We start from the raw sequence: 18,345 nt of genomic DNA, 5'->3' as shown, positions 1-18,345 counted from the left end.
AGTTCTGAGACCAGAAGTAGCTGAAGGAGCAGCTGTAACCTATTCCTTTCCTCACTACAGCAGGCTACTAAAATGCATCTTGTAGTATTAAGAATTAATATATACAAACTTATCCAGTTGGTTCATACACGTTTTGTTTCCAACGATATTACCTGTTTAAGTTCTACACAAAAGCAAGAAGTACTTCAAGTAGGGCATCTGAAGCAAATCAGACACTAAAATCAATATTGCAAAGCTTTCATTTGAAACACTAGTGTAGTCAGAATAGCTTGATATAAACAAGGATTTTGGGGGGTTATGTTTATGTAAGAATAGAATCCAATGCTTAACATATGTATGGGAAAGATATTTTTGCTTATAAAATCAGAAAATACATTATAATTGCTCTTTATTTCTAACTATTCATTGTAAGTCACTTGTGTGTGAAACATGGTGATAGACTTCACTGGAGATTTCACCGCAGACTTTTTTCCTTTTTGTGTAGGTTGTATAGATAAATAAGTGGTTGTATTTAGGGCTTACTGTTGGTTTTTTTTCATGATGCACATGTTTTCAAAGTGACGCTTATTTCAAGTTAGTGTATGTTTTTGCTAAATGGTGAGAATATTTTATTATAGCAAAAATTTTAAACTGGAAGGCTTAATAAGTATAAACCAGGAAGATAAGGACCTCTAATGTTTTTTGTCATTGAATACTGAATATTTGCTGTTATACTGTGACTTTTCAGTTGCTCGCAACAGTTATTTGTTTTAATAATGCTTTTTAGTAATAGATTTATCTTTTTTTTTGTAGATAAAATACAGAATTTGAATGAAGATAATGAGAAGAACAGTCATTTCATCTATGAGAATGCGGAAGATGGTAACAAAACCAATGCTGAAACTACAGACGCTTCTGGATACAACACTGAAGCCAAGGACTTGCCTGATTCTTGGGACTCCCACGTTGGAAAAACAGCAGACTCTCCATCAGAAACATCTCAAACGAAGGGGCCATTAAGAACTCACTTGTATGAATGGGAGGAGGAAACTGAAGACACCAGAACTGGAGAGTATGTATTAGATTTTGACAATGAGCATCTCTCAGAGATGAAGAGCAAGGATGAGGAGTGTGATAAAGAAGATACTGAAAATCCAAAGGAAGCCATTAGTGAAGAACTTGTGCAAACTATTCCCAGGCCAAGCAACTGTAGGACATATTGTCGATCCAACAAAGCAAAACCGCAGGGGGCAGCAAATTTTGACAAGCTAATGGATGGCACTAGTCAGTCTTTATCCAAAGCAAACAGTGAGTCAAATAATGATGGTCTGAACCCAGCAAGAAAAGTTTCTTTAAGTAGCGGGACCAGTTTTAGAGGGACGGTTGGACGGACTAGAGACTACACTGTTCTACATCCGTCTTGCTTGTCAGTTTGTAATGTTACTATACAGGATACCATGGAACGAATTGATGAATTTACCACGGCAGCCCCTACTGACTTGGGAGAAGCTGGACGCTTAAGGAAAAAAGCAGACATTGCTACTACAAAAACTACAACCAGGTTTCGACCAAGCAATACTAAATCCAAAAAGGATGTCAAATTAGAGTTTTTTGGGTTTGATGATCAAGATGAGGGAGGGGGAGATGAAGGCGCCTCTAGAAGTTCTGGCAGTTCCAATTACAAAATCAAGTATTTTGGGTTTGATGACTTGAGTGAAAGCGAGGATGAAGACGAAGAGTGGCAGGTAGCGGAAAGGAAAGCTAACAAAAAACGAAGTAGAACCACACCATCTTCTTCGCTACAGTCAACCTCTGACGGCAATGAAAACTGTTCCCAGGATAGCCAGCTCAATACTAATACAGGTAAGTAGAACTCTTCTGGAATACATGCTTAGCATTTGAATTTAGTAGACGTTTATATTTTGGGTTTGGTTTTGCAGTATACCTAGGAGTTTTTTGAACAGTACTACTGATTTGGAGATCTAAAAGTTCTAAATTTGCTTATTTCTGCTGTGATCCTGTCTGGTGTTTGATAGCTGTCTTGAAGTATGCTTTATACCCCTTGATCTCTTGCCAGAGGTAGAGTTTCTTCTGTTTGAACAAGAAGAATCTTACCTTTTTGGTGTGTTGAGCATAGAGTACCTATGCCTGGAAGGCAGGTATCTTAGCACAGAAGCTCTGCATCAACCCAGAATTACAGAGCCGAGTGCAGAAATCTAAGTAGCTCTTAAAGATATGAAATACCTTTTTCCTGTTTGTGCTTTTGAACATGTTTGTAAACAGTGAGGACTTTTCTCAAGTTCCATCTTATCCAAGAATGCACGGCTCGAGGGAGAGGCTGTGGGGACCCATGGAGTGCCAGTCAGATGACTGGCTTTGGGCGTGCCTCTGCATATTGATGTATATCTGCTTGTGCTTCCAGTTTTCAGATATCTCCATCTTGTGCATAGGTGGTACGTGTGTGTATACATATGTGTACACACACACACGAGTGTTCACGCAGAATTTGCTGAGCAAGTTCTGGTGTTTGAATGCTTTTGAAAAATTAGGTCCTATGTAACGACTCTGATCAAGGTTGAGGTGTGGTGAAGAAGGAAAGGAATAACCTTGTTGAAAAGTTTCTTTTAGCCTTTTTTTTAAAGTCTAATGCCAAAGAACCATGTGTGTTGGAATAAATATTTCAAAACACTGCTGCCGTTCTAGGGAACTTTTTGGTCCTCTATTTTGGAGCATGAAGCATGAGACGTTTTTATCCATTCATTGAAGCTGTTACGCTTTCAAGACTTTGGCAAGATGTATTTCATTGTGATGGGGAAAGTGAAGGACTCTAGTCTAGTCTTGCAAATGTTGGAGAAGCTGGCTTTTCCTACAAATAGCTTCTGCTGAGATAATCCAGAAATAAAATTTCATAGGAAAAATTGTTCATTTCTCTGTTCTAATTATAGCGGTCTCTAAAACCAGAATTGTCTGTAAGTCTTTTAATCAAAGGTAAATGTAACTGCTAGGTTTTTTTGTAAATTCTAAAAGGGCCAAATTGATACTGATGATATATGAGAAAATTGTGTTTCCAAACAAAAAACCCCTTGATTTGTTTTCATAAAAAGTAATTATGATGAGACACTTGCATTCCAGTCTCTTTGGAAAATGGGTTTAACTTAAAGGGCCCTTATGAAATATTCCATCTGAGTCCCTTTTTCTGATGAGTCTTTGTTCAGCCATTTATTCCAAGGAAGAAAAAATCGCTTATATGGTTAATGCAGCTGAGATGCTGACCCATCAAATAATCCTTTCAGCTGCCATGCTCTAGAGTCTTAAAATATCTACAGTTTGCATTCAGCACTACATTCACTAAGGAGGCCATTATACTCTGAGGTACCATAGATTATGTCTCTGAATGTTTTCCTGAGAGATTCCCATGACAAAGGTAGACATAAGTTTGTGTTTTCTTAGTTTATTAATACACTTCTCCACTTCTCAGGTAAGAGCTACCTCTCAGTGCCTCTGCTGAGATGCTTCCCCATTATTTTGCATCTTTGCTCATTTGGTACCTGTTTTGTGCTACTGTAGCTAGGTGAGATTTGACTTGCATTTTTTCTTCTGAAAAATTGAAAGGGTGATGTGAAGTTAGTTCATGAAGTTTCAGCACATTCCCTGATTCAACCCTGTAGTACAGATTATAAAAATAGGGAGTCTGATCTTGCCCTAAAATTTGTAGGACTCTCTGATATATTTTACGTTGCCTTCTCTCAGACCTTTGAAAATTCTGAGCATCATAATTGCCTTGAACAACCATATTGGGGTCCTTAAATACAGTGATGCTGAGTCTGAGAATTTGCCAAGGACTTCTGGATCTAAGCCTGAAGTTGCAGTAAAATATGTGACATGGTTGTGAGGTATCATCTTTACATACTGGAAAAAAGTGACTTCTGTATCCGTGGAGAATGTCAATTTTGAATCCTGGCGTCACAAAAATCTTTCAGAGCATCTTGCCCAACACAACTTTTTCCTGAAGTTACAAACAGTACTGAGAGGTGCTAATGCTACCAGAGTTCTGTCTGTGCTGTTCTTTTTTGTGCTAATGAATAAATCCACAGATAAAAATTCCAGTGTTCCCGTTCCAGGTTGACAGGTGAGGTGCCAGATTGCCTCTCTTAATTCCAGCCCCGGAAATTCCTAAGGCTGATTTTGACATTCTGTGTGTAAAGAATGTTATATGGCATAGTCATTTTCTCAAGAGATTTGATGCTTTCTGTTACGGTCTTACAAAATTTTTGCCATAATACTGATCTGGCTACTTACTGATAATCCAGGCCTGTTGTTATGAAACAGATTTTAGAATCTTAGTATAGAACATCAAGCAAAGATTTTCCAATTGAACTGGAAATGGACTATTCTTTCCAATCTAGTTGGAAAGTCTAGAGTCCCAAGCTCACAGTTGAGGGAAAGTAAGTTTAATAATACATATTTAAATGTTTCTGGAAATGAAATTTAAGAAAGCCTAAAGACTAGATGGATAATAGTGCAGGAAAAAATACAAAGTAGTTCAATGTTAGACTCTTTTGCTGAAGTGTCTTTTCTGTTGTTCATTTGTACGGTAGGCTTGCCTGCTGAAAAGGTTAAAAAACACCAAAAAAACCCAAGCAAAAGCCAAACAAATAAAAACCCAAAGAAACCCAAGCCATGAGATGCTCTGGCTTTTAAATTTCTAGATGCTGTTCACAGACTTTTCCTTTCAAAGAAAGTACCTCATAACTTTGTAAGCCTGAGATTTTTGGTGAAGCTTGGAGTTCTAGTTAAAGTTGCCCTTTTTTTTGCCATTGCAATCTAAAATTCTCTCATATTAGCTGATGTAGCAGCCTGCTGAAGCGAAAGCCTCTTTCGCTATTGAGACTCCCAGCTGTAGTCTGCCAGAATGCCAGGGGCTAAAAGTAGTCATGAAACTTTACTATATCTGAAACACCTGTATTATTTCACTAGCCAGAATATGCGATGACTCTACTTAAGATGAGCTTTTAATACTGGAGCGGAATGATTTACAACTCCTCATTGATTAATGCAGCCAAGTAATTTATCTAAGAGAAATCTGACCTAATGACCAAGAAGAGTAAGGATTAACCAAAAATAACTTTAAGCTTCAGTTTTGAAGAGCAAACCTGTATTTTTCGGATGGTGTTATAAGTCTGGAAATAACTGTGCTGTCAGTTTGTTTCTGTCTTTTTCTAAATATCCTGCCATGGTTGTCAGTGGTTTGGGTGGTCACTAGGATTTCTAATATATTGAACTTCTGAACTTGTAGTCTCAGAATACTTTAATTGCCCACCTAGGGAAATGCTAGGGATGCCTAGGACTAAGTTAATTCTTGGTTTACTACATTTCATTTTGGCCAATGACAGTAAAATTATTACAGAAAGTGACAGGCATTTAAAAAGAGGTGAATACTTGCTTATCTGTACTTAGATGGACATAAACAGGATAGAGCAGCCCGAAACCTTCCACTAAAGGAAGGTATAAGATCTGTCCACTCTGACATGCTTATTTTTATTTGGTTCACCTCCTCCTTCACAACATAAGCAGTATATTAGTGATAAGCTACAGTATTCTTGATTTAAATTATAGTAGCAGTTATCCTGTTACTGTAGTGTAAGTATTGCAACCTAGCCTTTTGCTTTGTAAATCAGTTCTGATCTACAACTTAACCTTTGTCATGCGTTCATGTTCCTTTCAGTGATCAAGATGAGATTCCTGTAATCTTTTTGGATAATAAAATAGCTTTTGTATATCAGTATCTGTCACTCAGCTCACTTCTGGTGAGCAAACTTGTCCTAATTTTTTTTCCTTTGCATCTTAAAGGAATCACCTTAATTGGGTAAATATTTTTAGCCAGTTAAGAGCACATCAAAGTTCTCAAAGGCAGAGTCCTGTTTGGATTTCAAAATCTTCTGCAGAATTGCCCTTGGGCACTAAAACAAAACTGGGTTGTTTTTCCCCAGGAAACTTACAGTGGTGTTGCCTTCTAGTTGGTCTTTGAACATCTTTCCAATTTTAGCTGAGGCAGGTAAATCGTCTCAGAGATTATAGATACCTTGAAAATGGATAGAGGAGGAAAGGCCTTACACGCTCCCGTAGTGAGAAAAGGGTCAATATACTCATCTCTTCTGTGAGGGGGAGGAAAACATCCTCACAAGAGAGAGCCAGTGGAGAATAAGTTTCATTAGTGTCACTGCTTACCAAACTACTTGTGTTTTTGCCTGGCTCAGTTAATGTTAACATTAAGACTTTTCCCCCACACCCTATTTGGTTTAAATTTGAAAATTTGGTGAGATATGTATGCAGGGTGCTTGTAGGCCTAGAAGGCCTTAGAGCATTGCTCAAATAAAAGCATTCCAGATAATCTGATGAAACTAATCATAAGTGTTTGATATGCTAGCAACAGCAAAAAAAAAAAGGGCAATATTATCCTATTGTAAGTAGGAGTTGAAATATTTTAATCAAGAAGTTCCTTTGAATTTAAAAATTCAAAGTTCAAATGGCATAGTTCAGGATCACATCGGTGTAGAATTCAAACGAAGAACCTTAGATGATTTGAAAATTGTGGCTTAGTTGTTAGAGTACTACTAATCACTATTAACCACGATACCAGCTCCAAGTTTTAGCACAAGGCACAAATTACTGTGCTGATTTGGTAGGTGAAAACACATCTTGTGTTTCCAGAGTGACTCGCATGTTTGGAATTTCTGTAGTCAAGCGATGTATTTCTGAGCTTTTGATCTACCATAGGATGGTCCAGTTCTGTTGGTTTGACTTTCTTTGGGTCTGGCTTCTACAAAAGTATTTCAGGATTTGTAAGGATGTGTATCAAAGCAATTTGAGTTGACTCCTTTAATTGGTAAGTTCCAGCAAAGGGCAGAGTCGGCTTTTATATGGATTTGGAAGTAGTTTTGCTTTATTTAGGTTATTGAGGATTGGTCTGTAATATTTTGCCTCTGTTAGACTAATTTTATCAAAGTGTCCTTTGAAGTCTCCTATTTTCAGAGGGATTGTTCGTGTTGTGTGCTTAAGCTCATGTGCTGACATGGTACATCTAAACTGAAAACAGGTGGGCTGGGATGTGAGGGGCTGGTTCCAGTAGGTGCCTTGCAGCGGGCATCCTGCCTGCCCTGGTGCTGCCAAGCCCGTTGACATTTACTGCAATTTAAGAAACTTTTGAGTCTTATTTTATGAGTACTTACGTCCCCCAGACTAGGTAAGTTTTGTGTCCTTGCAAGTGCCATTAGAAACTTGCTTGCCTGGTTTGCTTTTGCCTCCTTACCTAGGCGCGTGACCAGTCCTGTTCACAGGATGTGAGCGCACTTGGGATTGGCATAACCGATCCAACCTGCTTGTATTTCTGCAGCGCAGTTTTCAAATAGCGGCAGCTTCTCTGGAATAGATCAGTCTTCTAAACTGTTTATCAGACGGAACATTGCTTCTCTGTGTCTGTCTTTATCCCTGTCTTGAAATTTATGGTAACTTCTGGTTTGTGCCAAGTGAAAGAACATAAACTGGTCTCCAAGGCATGATGCTTCAAATACAACTCAAGATTAAAGGAAAAAAAAGGACAAGCATTTAATTAGATCAGTGAATTTCATATTTACAGTCCAAAACTGAGTACTAGAACTACTGGTAAGGCAAGTATTGAATACATTGAAAAGCCGTTTCAGTGGTTCCTTCTAGCTGACTTCTTTCTGAGCTGATGGCCGTATTTTTAAATACTGTTTATAGCAGAATAAGCAAGTATAAACAGGTTGCCTTCATGAGAAGTGAACTAGGATCAATTTCCCAGTTCTGTAATTGTAGTGGCAAGTATTCTTCTTCCATATCTCTTAATCTCACGCTTTTGAAGAACCCCATCTACTGTTGCTCAGAGTAGTAGCGTAAGCACATATAAGAGGTAACCTGGGACTCACAGGAGTATAAACTGGGACATAATAACTTGAAGCTTACACAATGGGCGGGAGGTGCTAGAATAATTGTGTTTGTGTACCTTGTAACGTATCTTCTATGTAATGAACAGTTCAGTCAGTAAACCTGAGCTCCATCCAGAAGTGTGTTTGGCTTTAAAGCTGATTTCAGAAGCTATACATGAGGAAATATTAGATGCTAGAAATGCTCTAGCAGTTCAACAGCTTTCAACGTGGTTGTTTCATGTCTATATTTACCTTTTACAGATCTTCTGGAGTTTTCAGAGGATGCATCTGGTGTGCCTGAAGGCAATAAGAAATCCACAAATAAACAAGGTGATAAATCTAAGGAGAACACCAGGAAGATTTTTAGTGGGCCAAAGCGGGTGAGTAATAATACTAGGGCCAAGATAAAATTCTTATTTTAATTTTCCAGTATTGCTGTTTCTTCCTCTGTATGTAACAGGGTTTTTGCCCCAGTTTATATCTGCATTTGAGATAATTTGTTGGCTTTTAAGATTATATCTGGAAAAGTAAAACCTTCAAGTGCAAAAATTTTTTATCGATTACTGGGAATTTCGCTTTTCAGATGCAAGTCTGGGGTTGCACAGTGGTAATGCATAACCTGGATGCATTCCGTTCCAGGTGATTGTTAAAGAAAGCACCATTAAATGCTGTGTGGTTTTTTTTTATTTCTTCACTCTCCCAAGAAATATCTATTGTATTATAGCATTGAATGTTTCTGAATGCTTTAAATTTGGCATTGATATAGTCTCTATAGGGACAAGTAGTGCCTTTATAGCATGTGGAAAAGTGAGATTTTCCTTTAGTTGGAAAAGTAACCCCCAATCCCACCCCCATATACCCAAACTATGCAGTATTCAGTTTGAATTTGCCCTTTCATGCTGTGAACGGAGCTTATTCATTGTGTTGATGCTAGGTGTGGTTTGTCTTACCTGTTATTATAGGTTACTCAGTATTTTGAGGCATTTAAAAATGTGCATGCAGCAAAAATTGTGTTTAGCTATTAGGTGGAAGTTTGCAATAGTGGGATCCATGTCATCACCACTAAATGAAGTTTTTATGACTTGATTGTCCAGGATACCTGTCTCTAATGCTTAAGGCCTTTTCACATGCTTTTTGCATAACGCGTTCCCGTTGCCTGGTGAAGAGAGTAGCTGTCTGACCGGCACTGCAATCCACAACTGGTGTAGTGAGAGAGAGAGGGAAATGCACTTGTCTCCCTTCTTTCCCTCTGAATCCCCCAAGTTCTGCAAGACCTGGTAGTTGCGTGTTAGAAACTCTTTTGTATAGGTTCAGAATGTGTTCAGCAATCCAGCAGGTGGAAGAATTTTTTTATTGTTTTCCTTGTTGTTTTTCCCAGAGAGTTCTGATAACTAAATCACATGCTAAAACTTCCCATAAAGGTAGCTAATTACTTGTGTTATGTGATGGTTTCACTTGAAGTAATTTTTAAACGGTTTTTTTTGGTCTTCCAGAACCAGAAGATTTATTACCTCCTCAACTGTATTGATATATAATCATTTTCCATTTAGAAATGTGGATTTGTGGGCGGAGGAAGGAGGATAAATTTGCTTTATTTCTCAAAAAACCCAGGGAGTACTTTCATTTGGGAGGACATGTGACTGATATGTACTTGTCAGCTGTGTTGCCCTTTGGAAAGAAGTATTGCTGCTTGTTGCTTCGTGGCTTTGGACAGAACGGGGAGCTCTTAGCTGCTAACTCTTGCCTCTAGAGTTTGAAGTCAGGCTATCGATAAGTGAAGAGGGTCTTTTCAGAACTGAAACAGTATTTCTTGAAGATGACAGTTCCGCAGCTTCTGCTGATTAAATACTCATTTTTAAAAAAATATCAGCTTCCTGTCACTGAACATTACAATAGACTGAGAAACAGAAGTACAGGGAACATAAGTTTAACTGTACCTTTTTTGCCTAACTTTTTAGCAGCATAAAACAGCTGTGAGTGTTCTGGTAAATATGGGATTTTTTTTTTAATGTTCAAATATTTATATGCTTCAAATACTAGTCTATAATTGCATTTTATGTGTTTCTTGTTTAAGTTTTATACTTTAAATACTTGAGGGTTTGTATGAAAGCTGTTTTAACTAATTTTGAATGCATCTATCATGAAACTATGTGGAAAAAAACTTACAGCAATATCATACTATATAAGAGAAAACTGTTTCAACTCTGGAAAATTCTCAGTTGGGAATAAACTTAACTCAAGCGGGAAAGGTGAGAATTAAACAGCCTTTTTGACCCTGTAGTGATATAATGGACCTAGAAGTAGAAATTGCTGTAATTGCAATTCAGATTTTAAACTTAATGTTCTCTAATCATACAGCTGTTACTTGGAGTTATTAAAAAAGCTTGTAAAGCATGTTCTGATGGTAATTAAAGATGCTATAATTATCTACCTAAACTATAGGTATAGACTCTTAATCTCAGTCGCGTCTTAAAGGAATTTTTGTTCTGGGAATGAAGGAAATGAACTAGAAGTATTAACCTGACCATAACTAAATGATCTAAAAAAACCCCCAAATCTCTGGAACTTCTTCACTGTGTCATCACCATTTTTTTTCCTTGTAGAAACTAGCAGATATAGTATTTTCTGCTGGATGGTGGTGTTAGAGGGATGGCACTTTGCGTCACACTGAGCTGAAGACCAAACAGTTATGTTACGCAGGAAGCAACAGGTGGTATTGTTAAACTTCAGTAGATCCAGAAAGCTGAAGTATTTTTTCCAGTTCATAATCAGCAGGACTCTTGCCCATGTTTGTGCTTTTGAAACCTGGCCATTGTACTCTAACGTTAAAGTCCAGTTCTTGAAACTTTGAGCATATGTGTAATAAAAGACTACAGACATTATTGACTTAGTGAATAACAGTGTTTCTAAAAACTGCTTTTAACGTAAGGAGGCTCACTGAAATCACTCACTGCTCACACACATAATGATGGGCCTAAAAGTTGCAGTAGCATATACATTATGATAGGTATGTAAAGTCTCAACCAGAATTCTGCTTTTAAGTGAATTAAATCTCTTTATCCTGAGCCTGAGTTACAGGGGGAATATTATGTTCCGTAGCAACATAATTATGTACTTAGAGTACATAAATATTGGCATTACTTGACTTGCAAATTATGGGTGTGAAGCATACATGAGTACCATCTGCAAAAGTTTGTTTGCAGCTGTTTACAATTTTAATTCAACTGGTTCAGTAACTCATGCTCTAGCATGTAACTTTGGGAACTCTGTGTGCCCACCTGCTGGTCCCCTTGAGCTTGGTTCCCCTTCTACAGATGAAACTAATCCTCAATTATCAGGAGAAAAACCAGTGATGTATCAGAATGTTTTTGTTGCTATGGTCCAGATATACTCAGACTAAAGGTTTGAAAATAGGGACCATAAAAAAAAAAATCTTTCCTAAGATTGCTTCCTCCTGCCCCTCTCACCACAGATTTGGGCTAGAGTCAGCAAATGAGGAGAATCAGTTTTTGTAGGAATGCTCTGGAGCAGTTCCCAGTGGTCTGATGCAAATTATGTATGTCTTGAAATAGGAACCTGGGAGGGGGGAAATCCAGCTTAGAAATGTAAGATAGACTAGTTTTATCTCCAGACTCTTTATCTCCAAACTTAATCTTTTGATTGATCAGTCCTAGAAGTTGATGGCAGTGCCTGGTATTTTGTGCCAGAGCTGTACTGTCAGGTCAGCATTTCTCTTGTCCAGCCTGTCATTAAGGACCACCAAATCCTCTGAGCTGCAAATTTTCTGGGATGGCCCTCTGCTCTTAAACCCTGAATGTATGATAGAATGACCTGCAAGTCGATGCTGATCCTAGTTCTGCCTGTGGCCATGGGAAGCCAACCTAGACAAGGTGAATGCTGATTACCTTTGAATGTTCCAAGGTAAGAATGTAAATAGAGTTGAAAATCATTATTGAAAGCTATGGGAGCCTTTCAGCTTGAGGGGCCAGGGAGAGCAGGAGGACTATAATCCATCTGGTAGTGCTCTTCAGTGCTGCTAAGATACATGGGAAGACTTAATGTGTCACATGAAGTGGGACAAAGGAGGTATGAAGAAAAAAACGGACTGTCAAGTAGGCATCCCCAAAAGCAGTCTCCATGTTGTCTTTTCTCAAAGTAGCACGAAATTTCAAGGTGCTGTATCGGGACTTTTTTTTCCTGTGCCTTAGAATATGTGAACTTTAGAAACAAGTCTTTTGGGTTCAATTTCTTAGATGTTGATTACCTTTTTTTTTTTGCACTAAGTGTATTTCATAAAGCTTCTGCGCTAGTGTGGGCAGAATGCAATTTAGCACCCATAAAAGACTGAAATTTTCTTGAAGAAGGTAAACTGTACTTTTTGTGGTTGGTAACATGAGGAAGAAGGTACTCACCGCATGGACAGTCTACGCTGGTACTTCGTGGACTATTGTTCAAACTAAAAACTAATCTGAATGCTTAATGACTTCTGACTTCAGTTAAAATTTGTGTATTTCCCCTAACTCTACTCACTTTTGCAATGAGAATTTAATGTTAAAAACAAATCTAAACTAGCTCAAATATTTTTCTTATTCCCTTGTCTCGTGCCTGGAGAAGTTTAGAGAAACTCACTTGTTGAGGTCTTTTGAGGTCTTAGCTCTAGAAAACCTGTTTTGTGACTCCGTGTACATTTCCCCACATGTACATAGTGAATGGGAAGAACATTACATCTGTGTGCTTCTTTCTTCCTCTTGTTGTGCACACATTGGGTAGCAGAGGAAGAGGTATGGAAAACCCTCTTTGCCACTAACTTGGTTATCATAGTGTTTCCGTTGGGCCACTCGCTCAAGCAGTGGACCGCAGAGTTTCCTGTGCAAAGCATTTTCCTTGTTTTTAATGGGCATTGCTTGACAGTTATTCCACTAGTGCGGAATGTGTTTGTCAGGAAAAGCTGAGATCTTCTCATGTGTTAAAAATTGCAAGCAAAAAAATCCAAACCCAACAAAACCCAGCCTACTGTATGGACTGGTTTTGCCTGAAAAAGACACACACAAAAAAAAACAAATACTGACAGAAGTCCTTGAAGCTGCCTTTGCTCCTTTTGTTCCACCTGCTCACTTCTGTTCCCTCACTCCTTCAGTTTCCCAGCGCTGTGTATTGAATTAAATTGAGGGACCTGTCTGTGTTTAAAAAATAACCCACTAAAAGAAAATATTTAACATAAATCTCAGCCTGGTTCACCGGGAGACAGTAAACAGTTGTATACACTCAGTTGGGGGAACCAAAGGGAGATATTAAGTCGTCTTAACCTGGTTAAGTCAACATTGCAACTGAGAAATGCTCACTAAACACGGGCGGCGTTAGCAGGATTACATGCATTACTTTGATCAAGTGACATTAATAGAGTTAGTCATGACAGTAGTGTTGAATATATGAATGAAATCATTGCTGAATTCAGACATGGCTTAGCCAACAGACTGCTTCTGAACTCTGTATCCAAGATAAAAACTTGATCCAGTCATAACCCTCTAACTATTATTTTTCACGTTTTATTCAAGTTCTACAAATGACTGCTGGTTTGTGCCCAACAAGGTACAGAACGCGTGCAAGATTTCAGAGTGCATTTTCTTGGACCGATCAGTTGGAAGGACATGTTAAATCACTACTGTGTGAAAAGCAGAGCACTAATTTCCAGTGATCAAGTGCTGAACCAGGGGAAAACCAAATATTTCTTCTGTGTGACTTGAATTTGATCTGCAGCTAGTCCATAGGTCGTTATTTAATTGCATCTTTCTTGTCCTGTAGGCAGGCTTTTTTTTTTCCTAGGATTAGGTTGTTTTTATTGAGTTGCCATATTCCTGTTAGAAATTTTACACTCTGAGAAACTGTCAGTCCTTGAAAATGAAGCTGAGGTGTGATCCTGTTGTTCCTAACAGGATTTGCTTAATACAAGTTTAAGGGTATAACCAGTGAGAACTTTTACAGGTTGATGTGAGCTTTTTCCACTGGTGCTTCATGCTGACTGGAAGAAGCTATAAATATCATCTTGAAACAAATGCTGTGTCTAAGTTTACTTCAAGATGAAATACTTGTACCTGATCTTTGAAAGTGTTTTGAAATTGAAGAAGTTCAATACCATGCATGGCTCTTGGTTTGACTGAGTAATCTCATGGCTAATATGACAATGACGTGTGCGTGGGAGGGGAGAGAAACTAGGCTGTGCTGTGATCTGTAGTTTTCCACTTAGCCCATATTATACTTTACAGTACATGTTTACCAAAGACATCCTGCAAATAACACCTCTGCTTGCCTGCAAATGAATCTGCATTTCCCCAAATTAAAACCTAAAAAAAATATTTAAAAATTTAATGTATGTGAAGATTATCTTAAGGGCCCAACCTCAGGTAGTTTTGGTTAATTATTTTTCCATAGCTTATTTTAAGTAAGTATTCTTGGAAAAGCAGCAGCGGATGCGGAATTCTAAAGTTTCGCTCTGTCAGTCATAGCCCTTTCCATACGTTTAATGGTAGGATCAAAATAGACTGATCAGAACTCATTTTAAAAAGAGCTGTTTGCCTTTATCTTGCATAACCTTTAGGAAAAGAGTATTCTGCTGGAAGCACTTTTTCAGTGCGATTAAACTACTGATACTGCACACATTGAGCTGCTATTTCCATCCTGATTTAGGATGTCCAAGTTGCATTTTTTTTTACTAGGAAAGATTATTAGCTGATATTTGCAACTTTGAGGAGTTGAGCTGAATTTTGACAATCAAAATGTTCTGTGAAGTCTCTGGCTCGTATCAGTTTAGTGCTAAGCCAGCAGTCTGTTTCATCAGCAGTTTGACAAACAGTGGTGGTCGGATCTGACAACCTGTGACAGCATGTTGCTGCTTCTGCAGTACATTCATTTACTGGTGGGTGCTTCTGGCAGATGGTCTGCCCAGTCCTGAACTGAAGTGTTTTTTTGTGGGTGTTTTGTCCAAAAACTATTTGTTGGAATGATGCACAAGAGATGAGCTGTTCTAAGTGATAACCAACTATAAACACTCAATGTATTTTAAGCAACTTTGATATTGATGGAATTAAAATGAATTTTAAAATGTAAAAGATGATAAAAGGTAAGAACAAATCTGCTTTTTAAGTAGTTGATTTGTTAAAAACTGAAACTTCATATTGATATGAGTATTTCATTTAACCTTTGCAAAACCAGATTCTTTGGTAAGTGTATTTATTTAATACTGGCATCCTAGTGCTTACCATTTGGGGATTTTTTTTCTTCTATATTAACATAAATAGACCAAAAAAATTAAGAATGGGTTAAGTTAGCAAACAGGATATTATTCAGGACTGGCAGGTTTTTTGATTAGTCACCTAATTCAGAGTGTGAAGTGTAGCCACTGTAATTTTACTGAATTGAGTTGGGGCATAACACCTTGAAGCCGTCTCGGAGTGAAAGCAAATGCCAAGAGTTGCTCTGTTAACATCAAGATGATTGTTTCATGCTGATCAAAATTATTTTCTTCCCACTCCTTCATATTAAACCGTGGTGAAGAAGGGTGTGTTCTGGTAGATGCCGAGCTGAGATCCTTCCACCTGGCAAAACTGCTTCCTTGCCTGTCCTCCACAGGCAACTGTTAGGCTGAACTGTGGCAGTGATGTTATTGGAAGTGGATTTCTTCTCCGGTGCAGTGTCAAGAAGGGTGTCGTCAGCTGAGACATAGCTTTGTTCTGAGAAAGGTAGGGATGCGAAGTGCAACGTGAAAGGGACAGGCAAAGTCCTTGTCTAGAGGCAAGAGGAACAAATGAAAAATAAACATGGGACTCTTCCTCTCCTTGTGTGTACTCTGCGCTTTTCACGAAGCGGAGAAATCAAGTTGAATGGAAAACGTTTAATGTCACAGTGGAAACTGTGTTTTATACCTCCAGCTCCTACTGTATTAACTCTTAGGCGAGAAGCAAAGATACATTAAAACATTTTTGAAACCAGATTCTTTTGCATCTTCACATTCCCCCCATCACTTGTGTAGTTTCCAGTAATTAACTCAGTGTTTTAGTAATTAGGCAACACAGGATAACTGTGTAGGATAAATATTACATTGCACAAGGCCTCAGTCCTGTAGAAAGTTCTAAAACGGGAAAAACTCTCAAAGAGATTAAAATACACTAGTTTGATTTGCCAATGGAAGCTTAATATATATGCAGATGAATATGCAAAATTGTCTTCACAGCTCCCATGTACTCTGTGAGCGTGGTTGGTTCACTCAGCTCTGTCTGTGACTTTGATTTTTGTGATGCAACACAGGCACATCCTGGGAGTGAAATGGTGCTGAGGGCCCAGCGTCCCCATTAGACAGGTCTACAAGTTTTTACTTCGAGTTAGCTTTACTCTGATCTGCTTTAGGGAATGCCCAGTAACGGCTGGCATGAGGTAGGGGCTCTCTGGTAGAGCATCTTCGAGTTCGGTTTCATCAGAAAGGGATCAGGTAAGTGTACGTGGAGACTCGGTGGTGCAAGCGACGCTGTCATAACTGAAGACCTATGGGAGATTTATCTGAAAAATGTTTTACTGACCCAAATGGAACGGCTTATGTGGGTGTGCACGCATGCGTGCCCCAGCCATATGACCTCTGGAATTTCATTGCTGTTGCGGATCTGTAAGGCTTTCCCATGAGTAGTTTGAAACCCTTTGAGTAGATCAGGATTTGCAGGAGTGGGTGTCTGTGTGTGTGTGTGTCTCTGCCTTTATGTAGCAGCAAAATGGGCAGGAATTCTGTCTAACAGTTCTTAGAAAGATGTATTTGTGCCACTACAGTTATTCCAGGCAGATGCAGGCTTTTCCTCTTCTCTTGACTGAAGTGATATTTTTCCAGTATTGTGGTGATATGTCTAAACGATTGTACCCTGTCCCTTTAATTAGACTTAATGTAGGTTTCAGGCCAAGTTAGTAACCATAACCATATGGCTCCTGCTCTGAGCTGACCAGTTCAGTATAAGCAGCATACAGAGTGCCATTAGCTCTTTCTGTTAAAGAGTGAATCTCATGTGTATCACATTGTCCTGTTTCTTCAAGTTCAATTTTTGTTTCACTTGGGTATTTGACCCGTCATCTTGTTCGGCCCTGTAGGCCTCTTTTTGAGCTTTGAGGAAGAAAAAACATTTTGCAGTTCTTCGGAAATCTGATGCAAGAAAATCTTCAGTGACATTTTTTCCCCCTGCGCATTGTGTTGTCTGCTGCTGACTTGTCTACAAGCCAACTTTGACTTAGAACTTGCGGTTGTCTAGCTGTGCATGCACAATTTTTTGTGTACTGCATTAAATGGTGTAGCAGCTCACGATTAAGTGGTCTATGGCAGCCAGAGGTGATGTATTGGCACTCATCTGCTACTGTGATCCAAATAATGGAGATTCAGTTCACATTTTGAACACTGAATAAATGACTTTGTCCTGGTTTGCGCCTGTTTTTTAACTGCTGTTGGAAAGTGCTATCTTATCTGGAGTCCAAATTAACTTTTTTGTTATGTACGTATGGCTCAGCCTGTGCTGAATTGATATTCCATCTTCTAGTTTTGAAGTGTAATTTCTTTTTCTTTGCTCTTAATGGATGTTCACTCCTTTCCCTTTCCAAAAGAAACAGTCCATTATGAATAGCTCTGTGCTGCATAACACACTTGTCATCTTTCCCCGTTCAAAGTGAGACATGCGGGACAGAGTAGTACTCCTAATGGTTATGAATACCGAGTGGTAAATAACCATATGTTTTGGTTGGTGGGGGGGTTTTGGATATTTGTTTTTTCTTGGTATTTTTTTAACTTACCTGTAGTGTTGAAGAGCATCTGGCATACAGTCGTACTGAATGCCCTTCAGATATCCTGATAAATCCTTTATTTATGTCTGTTAAAAATGTTTTTGTGTTTTCTTTTGCCATTGTCTTCTACCTTGGAGAGCATTTTTGCCTGCAAATAGCTGCTGTCTTCCTTGCTTTGCTAGTATTTTCAGCATGACTCATGTCCCTGCCTCTTGTTTTCTGCTATTCTTATATCTATGAATGGCAGGCAGCGCTGCATCAGTGGGTGCAGAGTGCCAGCTCTTGAAAATCTAATCTTTGAGGCTTTCAGAGATGGGAGGTTAAGCAAGACCCTTAGTTTACACTTTGGAGATGATCTTAGAAAACTGACAGCCCTGTGCATTTTGTAAAATCCCTGGCATTAGTTCTGGTTGTGCATCTCAGTTCGTCCCCCAGAACCACAGGCAGAATCCCACAGTACAGTATGCTTTGTACCTTCACTGGAATATTTGCAGTCTTCAGGCATCTATCTGTGTGTAAACAGCTGTCAGTTCTATACAGATGAAAAAAGGAGACTCTTCTGCTATTCAGCAGGAGCTCTTACAGCTGATTAATATTGCAGAACTTATTTGCCTTA

The 18,345-nt window shown here is 38.6% G+C and overlaps 1 protein-coding gene across 5 annotated transcripts in view; it reads left to right on the top strand.

Moving 5' to 3' along the window:
* WAPL (WAPL cohesin release factor) overlaps positions 1-18,345 on the top strand; it is a 76,566-nt gene that overhangs the window by 22,800 nt on the left and 35,421 nt on the right. For all 5 annotated transcript variants that reach the window (XM_064464800.1, XM_064464797.1, XM_064464799.1 and 2 more), the window contains 2 exons: positions 793-1,842; positions 8,187-8,305. In XM_064464800.1, coding sequence (XP_064320870.1) covers positions 793-1,842; positions 8,187-8,305 — 1,169 coding nt within the window. The remainder of the gene's footprint in view (positions 1-792; positions 1,843-8,186; positions 8,306-18,345) is intronic.

The sequence above is a fragment of the Phalacrocorax carbo genome, chromosome 13 (assembly GCF_963921805.1).
Source record: "Phalacrocorax carbo chromosome 13, bPhaCar2.1, whole genome shotgun sequence".
NCBI lineage: Eukaryota > Metazoa > Chordata > Aves > Suliformes > Phalacrocoracidae > Phalacrocorax > Phalacrocorax carbo.
Note: the sequence above shows the minus strand (reverse complement) of the source record. Positions and strands in the feature narration are given on the sequence as shown.